This window comes from Helianthus annuus, chromosome 5 (assembly GCF_002127325.2).
Source record: "Helianthus annuus cultivar XRQ/B chromosome 5, HanXRQr2.0-SUNRISE, whole genome shotgun sequence".
Classification (NCBI taxonomy): domain Eukaryota; kingdom Viridiplantae; phylum Streptophyta; class Magnoliopsida; order Asterales; family Asteraceae; genus Helianthus; species Helianthus annuus.
The window spans coordinates 30030923-30039680 of record NC_035437.2 but is presented as its reverse complement, the minus strand read 5'-3'; the positions used below and the strand labels follow the sequence as shown (position 1 = coordinate 30039680).

General features: G+C 33.0%; 2 protein-coding genes across 2 annotated transcripts; both read left to right on the top strand.

The window, feature by feature from the left end:
- The first annotated feature begins 538 nt into the window (after nt 1-538).
- LOC110943184 lies at nt 539-1084 on the top strand. The gene has a single exon (XM_022184939.1). The coding sequence runs from the start codon at nt 539-541 to the stop codon at nt 1082-1084; it is 546 nt and encodes a 181-aa protein (XP_022040631.1).
- Nucleotides 1085-2968: 1884 nt separating this feature from the next.
- Nucleotides 2969-6913, top strand: LOC110940631 (plant intracellular Ras-group-related LRR protein 6). Its single transcript, XM_022182182.2, has 3 exons — nt 2969-3331; nt 3418-3587; nt 5982-6913. Exons 1-3 carry the CDS (start codon nt 3080-3082, stop codon nt 6649-6651), a joined length of 1092 nt encoding a protein of 363 aa, XP_022037874.1. The 5' UTR covers nt 2969-3079; the 3' UTR covers nt 6652-6913.
- The last annotated feature ends 1845 nt before the right edge of the window (nt 6914-8758 follow it).

Below are 8758 nucleotides of genomic sequence, written 5' to 3'. Positions count from 1 at the left end.
ATCTCTACGTGACGCTAACCTTGCTATGTTGTCGAAGTGGTGGTGGAGGTTCAAAACGGATAAAGAAGGTTTATGGAGAAGGGTAGTGTGGGCGATTCATCATAATAGTCGCTATTGGACATCAATTCCGGCTAAAGTTTCAGTGGCTGGCTCGTGGAAACAAATAGTGGGCATTCGAGCACAACTGGATCGAGTGGGTATCCATCTTTCAGATTCAATATGGTGTAAAATCGGCTGTGGATCGAAGTCGTCCTTTTGGCTAGATTATTGGATTGGAAATAAACCTTTGTATTGTGAATTTCCGCTTCTATTCGCGTTAGAAAGAGATAAACTTTGTCTTGTTTCTGATCGAGTAGGGTGGGGGGGCCGACTCGGTCATTCTGAATTGGAGCTGGAAGCGTCCGGTTATGTCTGATGGTGAAACAAATGAGCTGCTGGCCCTATCTCTTCTGCTATGTGATTTTGACCCAAGCAAAGACCAGGATAGGATAGGTGGGTTTGGGAACATGACAATTCAGGAAATTTTACTGTGGCAAGTATGAAACAAATTTTGGCTTCGGCTGAGAGGGTTGTCCCGGAGTACCAGTTCGTTTGGAATAATTATGTACCCAAAAAAGTTGGGATCGTCCCTTGGCGAGCACTTATGGAGCGGCTTCCAACAAGGATTGCTTTGGCAGCAAGGAATGTGGACATCGGTGACATAAGATGTGTTCTTTGTGGCGACTATGATGAGTCCAGTGAACACCTGTTCGTATCTTGCCAGTTCGCTCAATCGGTTTGGCTAGTTATGGCGCAATGGTGTAAATCTCCTCCTGTGATTGCCTTCAGCCTTAGAGATGTTCTGGATGCTCACAAGTTTGTTCCAGGTAGTAAAAAGAAAAAGAAAGTGTTTGGTGCCATCTCTCAGGTCGTTATTTGGAGTTTATGGAAGATGAGAAATGATGTATTATTTGGGCAAGCTATTCCGAGTGTGTCGAAGGTCGTGGAAGAATCCAAATCGATGTCATATCACTGGGTTAAGAATCGGTCGAAATCCTCTCATTGGTCTTGGAGTGAGTGGTGCAATTTTAACGTAGAATTGTAGTATTGTAAGTCTTGGTGAGTTTTTGAATGGTTTTTGGAGTCGAGTATTGTAAATGTGGTGTCTAGCATCTTGCTAATTTGGTATAATAAAATGTTTTGTTGGCCGTTCAAAAAAAAAAAATAATAACTTACAGTTACTAAATTGAGAAGTTGAGAAAACTTGATTGATTTGCCCAAAATCGTGATGCTTAATTAGGTTTGAGTCATAAACCTCTTTAAAATAGCTGGTAAAGAAAAAAAGGAACAAAACTAAAAACCCAAAAATAAACTGAAAAAGATCTCGATTTTTCTTTTTTTTTTTTTTTGGCTTTGAGCATTCAAAATGGTTAAGCCGGCCCTGCTCTCAATGCATAACCTTGAAAAGCTTGTTTATAGTGAATAACAGATTCAAGCATACGATGCGTTGAGTTCCACCTAGTTTTGACATCGGTACATATCAGATTACATTTTATTTTTATAGAAAAATAGTATTACAAATAAATATCTACGTGAAAACTTAAACCGATATATGTTTTGACTTGTATATGAATAGATTAAAAAAGTATATATCATCATACCGATAAGGACAGTAGACACAAAAACTATAAGAAAAAGAACAACGAGCGCGATAAAAACATTCTGAAGGCTTTTTACAACAAAAGTTAAAAAAGATAAAAAACGATAAGGACAACAGATGCAAAAACTAAAAAGAAAAAGAACAACTAACGCGATAAAAACATTATAAAGGTAGTAAAAAAGATTAAAAAAAAACACAAAGAAATATAAAATTAGAGTAAACTGCCAAAATGGTTCTTCAGATTTAATCATTTTTGTCATTTTAGTCCAAAACTCAAACCTTTTGAATCTGGGTCCCTGTGGTTTCCATTTTGTTGCCATTTTCATCCAAAATCAAAATCTGGTCAGATTTTTCAGTTAACATCCAGTTTTTTTTGTCTTTTTCCTCCATTTTAATCAAAGGCAAAATGGTCTTTTAATGTTTTATTATAAAAATTAAAAAAGTCTGACAATTTTGCCATTCATTAAAAGAGAAAACAAAGATAAAAAAACTGGATGTTAACTGAAAAATTTGATAAGATTTTGCTTTTGGATAAAAACGACAACAAAAATGAAACAATAAGAACCCAGATTTCAAAATTTTTGAGTTTTGGACTAAAATGTTCAAACCTCTAGAACTATTTTTACAATTTACTCGTAAAATTATTTAAAGATATAAATGTAAATTGCGTATCAGATTTTTATTGATTTAGTTATACTAAAATCAGTGTCTATCGTGATCGAATGTGACCGTTATCATTTTTAATTCTTTTATGATCACATGTACACGAAGTCAAAACAATTAAACGTATAAAGTTTTGATCGAAAGCTATTTACCTTAAATACATTATATTCTTCTTCTTCAAAATTAAATACATTTTATTCTTCTTCTTCAAAATATAATAATGTTAGGAGATCTAGGAAAACCAGTCAAACATGTTTTGTCGGTAATTTTATCGTCGTGCCTACAGACGGGTGTATTACCTGGTTTTCCTTAGAATTGGTGGTGAACTCGGGTTACTCTCAGAATACTCCATTTGATCTAATAGATACCTCAAAAGTGTTGGTGATTGATTATGTTGACCGTTAAAAAAAAATATTGTGATTTTTTATGGTCAACCATCTTAATACGTAATATACGGCCTATTGTACTTTTACACCTACTAAAAAAACCGATTCTTATCCTCCTCCGTACATCTCTTTCCTCATATTTCAACTTCATTTTCTTTCTTTAACACAAAAGTCAAATATTTCTCTTTCAATTTCTACTATAATTTCTTCATTCATCCCCTTCAATCCACATCCAAATAAATCATCATAATAATCCACATATTGGGTGTCTTGAATATTGAAAATTGGTGTCCTCTAAGTATAGATACATAAAATATATATACGTCTGCATATACATATATATATATGTGCATATGTTTTGTTGGTTGGAAAAGATAATATAATAAATAAGATGATGATGAATGGTGAGCAGATGATGATGAAGGCTGACTATTCAAAGTCAAGAAGAAAGCCGTTTGGAAATAAAAAGGTTTCTTCTTCTTCTTTTTCATTGCCATCTTCACAAAAAAACATGGTGGCAGAAGCACAAGAAATGCATGAGGTTGTGGATTTGAGTGCTATGTCTTTAGACACCCTCCCTATCTCATCTAATATTAATTTAGCTATTATTCATGTTTTGGATATCTCCAATAACAACCTTCAGGTACTCATATTATTGTATAACTTTTTTTTTTCAAAGTTTTATAATACATGTTTTAAAGATTATATGTGTAAGTTAACAATTTACAGGTGATACCCGAGTCGTTAGCGGCACGGCTGCTAAATATTGTGGTGTTGGATGTTCATTCAAATCAACTAAAAACTCTACCAAATTCAATTGGTTGTTTGTCAAAGCTCAAGACTCTCAATGTTTCTGGCAATCATCTTGAGTTACTACCAAAAACTATTGAAAATTGCAGGTTTTTTCCTCTTCTACTTCTTCAATTCTTCTTTGATTTACTTTATTTATTTTTTATTTTTTTTTACAAAATAAATGGATTTAAATGCTTTTAGATTCTTAGACTAATAAATTTGTTTCTTTCTGGTTGGAATTTTATTAAACTTGTTAAAAAAGTTAAAAGTTTTCCGTACTTGCTAATCTGGTGTATTTTAGATTCTTAGACTAATAAATTTGTTTCTTTCTGGTTGGATTTTTATTAAACTTGTTAAAAATATTAAAAGTTTTCCGTACTTGCTGATCTGGTGTAGATTAAAAAAGATCACCATGTCAAATTATGTTTTATATATACTTTCTGAGCTGGTGTAGATTAAAAAAAGATCACCATGTCAAATTATGTTATATATATAATGATGATTATATATGCTTTAAAAAAAAATACTTGAACCACTTTGCTTTTGAAAAGGTTAGTTTTAATATCATCCTATAATATATCAAATAGACGAGAAGAAGGTGATAAGATTGGGATATGAAGGATTATGAACTTGATCAGATTTTGATTTTTAAAATTACTTCTGAAATAAAAGGTTTTAACTAACGAATATTGATTTTACTTTTTTTAGATAAATACAGTACTTACAGTTTTCAATAATTTTCAAAACAAATCATTCTCCAAGACTTTTTAATATTTAGAAGTTTTTGCTATTACTTCTTTACTATATAAGACTTTTTTAATATTTAGACGTTTTTGTTATTACTTCATTACTATATACTGTAATAAACTTCTTTTTTTTTTGGCAAAGATATTTTATTCACATCTAAATGCGCTTTACATCAATATCGCAGGTAAGCGAGCAACAAGCTGCGCCGCTACCCCTTTCTGAATAAACTTTTCAAAGTATTAAAGGTTTTCCATAATAAATCGATTTTCATATTACAGTTAATCACCATATATTATTATATGATTAAAAAACAAGCCTCTAGAAGATGTTTGATTATATTTGTAATTCCTATGATTAGTTATATAAGAAATTCGAAACTCTATAAAGTCTACCAATCAATGCATGATTAAAAAATTTGATGATGACACTTTGCATAGAAACGGTTAACAGCTCATGACTTACTATACTATAATTGATATTATATTATCCTTAAAACATGTTTCAAATATCATCATAAACTTTATAAGACAAGCAAGAAAAGGGCTGCTTTTGGAAATAATAAAATACGAATTAATGTGTGTGACTAAACCTTAATGTTTTATATTACTTTGCAGATTAAACTTGTTGTCTACTCATATATATTTCTTTCTATTTTAAATAAATATATAAATAAGTGCTATATGCCTATATCTAAGTTCTTATGATTTTTGTTTAATGTTACTTCAGAAAAAAAAAGTTAAATTTTCTGACATACCCGAATACTACACTAAAAACAGATTTTGAATAGACTAACACGGCCTGTTTGTTAACTTAGTTAATTCAAGTATGACCCATTTGATAAAGGATTTTTAAGTTTTTAGAAAAGAAAAGTTATATTTAGATTTTAGAAATGAAAAATAAGGATTTTTAGAGTTTTTAGAAAAAAAAAAGTTATATTTAGATTTTAGAAATGAAAAATAAGGATTTTTAAAGTTATATATTTTGATTTAATTTTTTCTTTAGCAAATAACTTTAAAAAAATCCCTTTTGTCAACTTTTCACTTTCTAACAATGTAAATTTTATATTTTATTAGTTTAAGCCAGCTATTCATCAATTCTTTTCATTTGAGTTTTATAATGTCAAGCTAAATGACTTGGAAATGAGAGATAAAACAAAAACAATTAAAATAACACAAGTGTTACGTTGAGTCGGAGCAACTAATTATTTATTAACTCTTCAGGTGTTACAAACATTCACAATTGAACATTAAACATGTAAATCCGAACATGACATGATTTTAAGTAAGTCTGATATGACATGAATACGACACAAATAAAAATATAGGTCAATATAGATCATTTAGGATTTTAAAGATTTCAACTCACCAACATGAACTATTAACCTCCAAACCTTACACGCTTCCTAAGTAATATAGAGGGTTTAAATCCTACCGTCTCTATACAGGTAATTGATAGTCAATAAGAGTAAATTAGTAGAATGTTAGTTGCGTTGTAGGTTCAAAATCTGAATAAAGACGATTAACTTAGTATTACAGTAGTAGAGTAGAACAAGTAGTAGAGTAGAACAAGCATTGCCATTGCCATTGCCAGTAGAATGTTAGTTTGCTTCTAAGTTACATCTTGAAGGATAGCATAAGAAAATATTTAATATGCATAGAAATGAGGGAAGGTGTAAATATTCACACATTCCTAGTGTGTAATATTTAAACACACATTAACCTTTCTAACATGAAAAATTTACATGCAAATTTCAGGGCACTTGAAGATTTAAATGCAAATTTTAACCAGCTGACAACACTGCCGGACACCATCGGATTTGAGCTGGTCAACCTCAAGAAACTCTCAGTCAACTCAAACAAACTCATCTTCCTCCCTTCCTCCACCTCTCACCTCACCAATCTCCGCCACCTCGATGTCCGTCTCAACCGCCTCCGATCACTCCCTGATGACCTCGAAAACCTTATCAACCTCGAAATATTTAACGTCAGCCAAAACTTTCAGTACCTTGACAAACTCCCCTACTCCATTGGTCTCCTCATATCCCTCGTCGAACTCGACGTTAGTTATAACAAACTAACCTCCTTACCCGACTCCATCGGCTGCTTGAAACGGCTCCAGAAGCTCAGTGTCGAGGGGAACCCGCTGGTGTCTCCGCCCCCTGAGGTGGTGGAGAGGGGGGTTCAGGCAATTAAGGAATATATGAGTGAAAAGATGACCGGATCCCATCAGAACTCCCCAAAGAAAAGGTCATGGATTGGAAAATTGAAGAAGTATGGGACTTTTAATGGGATTAAAATGACGCCGGAGAGAGAAGGGTACTTGATGCCGAACTACCGGACGATAGACGGACTTGCTTCGCCGAGGTACATGGGCATGTTCTCGCCGCGACGGCTTTTCTCTCCGAAGAGCCATTTTGCAAGATGAAGAACGTTGTGGTGGTTTGCAAAATAAAAGACTTGATTAATGTGTTGGTAATTACGTACGTACGTACGTGCTGACATGTTATGCATGTGCATGGGCATATGCTATGGGTGTGTAACTCTTTTTTTTTTTTAATGTTGTAGGAGTGTTAAAAACCTTATCATTGTGGAAATTATGATGTGTAACAGATAATGTAAGATATTGCTGTACTGGTGAATTCAAACTTTATTATGGATATGAATTTAAGATGATGTAGAATTTGAAAGTATGAGCCATTATTTTAAAAAATGTATGTAAACAAGATATGATTGGAGGGCCGTCTCAACCATTTTGATGGACTAATACGAATTAAAACTTGAGGCCTTTTTTCAAAAAAAAAAAAAAAAATACTACTTGAGAAAAATCCTCCTTTACCCGTGCTTGGGACCGGCAAAATAAACTAAAAGGTTTATTGTTGATGAAGTTAATTTAATTTTTTTTGTATTTTTATACATTTTTTGTATGTATAAAAGTAACTTCAACCCAACCCAAATATCATATGTAAATTTTTTTAAAGTTGGAGTTCAACCCAACCCAAATATCATATATAAATTTTTTTAAAGTTAGAGGACCTATTGATTTGGAGGCCAAAGGCCCAAGCCTCAAAATACTTGGGCTTGGGCCGGCCCTGTATAATTGGTTGTAAAACTTTAATTATAAGTTGGTTTGTCACTTGTACATTAGTTTATTTTCATGACCCATCTTAAATGTGGTTTTAAAAACTAAAGATCCTGGAAATAATTTTTTTAGGTCACTTTGAATCAAATGTCATTTAAAGTTTTCATGAACATCACGGGGGTTTCTTTAAGATGGCGTGAAAAGGCACGGAGACATTTGGAATTGAAGTTCCATGAAAGATCCTAGAATAATCAATAATCTAAAAGATTTATATAAAATTACGTGGAATAGGAACCTCAATTGTAACTTACAATCTATCTTGTTTCCTCAACCCACTAAAACAATATACACACCTCTTCACATTAGTATTCCAGCATTATGTTGTTATAAGTAAAAATTACTATTTGTATATTAACAAATGCCAATGCATAAGATGTTTCATACTTTAACAACAAAATTTCAACTTTCGTAATCATGTTTTAGTATGCTAAAAAGAGAGTAAACACATTTGCTTGCAGTTTTAGAAATCTAATTTTGTATACGACCAATTGATCATTCATATGATCACCAAAACTCATCTTTTTTTGTTGTTGACAAAAAGTAGGTACCTTGATTGACTTTCTCTCAAGACAATTATAAACTCAGATTTTCTTTTTGTACAAACACTCAACACTATTAAACCCTAAGCCTTTACCCAACTCCTACAGTGAACTCGATATGAAGCAAGTGCAAAGATCAACAACACTTAATCAAACAACAAAATTCCCAATTTAAAGCAACAAAAAACCACCAAACTAATTCCATATTCTTATCTGATCATATTACTATAACCATCTATCTCCTAAATCCTAAAATAAGACAAATAGTCACTGTAAGATTATGAAATACTTGATTGATATTATTGATATGTTTGATTACAATATATAGAGATCACAAGGAACCCTAGAAACCTAATCGAGCCCGTGGGCTTACACTAATAAACCCTAGTCTAAGAATGCAGTCCAATACTCCCCCGCAGTCTGAGCGGTAGAAAATCGAACGCTTAGACTGGAAAAAAAACAATAAAAATAAACTAGTCTCAATCTCGGTTCTTGACTCGTAGGTCCAAATTTCTGCCAAAAAAACCTGGTTTGGCCAAAAGAAATAACAATCCGTATTCTACTTCACATTAAATCGGTGTACGGCTTCCACTGCTTTAATTTCTTAGTTCCCGGAATAATAACACAAGACAAGCAAGATCTCAGTCGGCCATGGCAAGACGAACAAGGAAGAAAGACTGTAGAAGACAACCGACGACCATGGTCGAGCGCGGTGTGTCTAAGAGAGATGGTGAAGGCCGGTGACCGTGGTCAGGCGCGGCTTCAAAAAGAAGTGAGATCCGTAGATCAAAGAAAGAGATCTGATCAAACCGTGGTTTGATAGGCTGAGATCGGTGGCAGCGGACCGTGGACCG

What these genes read in the sequence shown, in the direction of transcription:
- LOC110943184 (XM_022184939.1), top strand. Translation starts at nt 539, where the DNA reads ATGAAACAAATTTTGGCTTCGGCTGAGAGGGTTGTCCCGGAGTACCAG.
- LOC110940631 (XM_022182182.2), top strand. Translation starts at nt 3,080, where the DNA reads ATGATGATGAATGGTGAGCAGATGATGATGAAGGCTGACTATTCAAAG. An exon ending in TCTCCAATAACAACCTTCAG is followed by an intron (nt 3,332 to 3,417) that starts GTACTCATATTA and finishes AACAATTTACAG; the next exon opens with GTGATACCCGAGTCGTTAGC. An exon ending in AAAACTATTGAAAATTGCAG is followed by an intron (nt 3,588 to 5,981) that starts GTTTTTTCCTCT and finishes TGCAAATTTCAG; the next exon opens with GGCACTTGAAGATTTAAATG.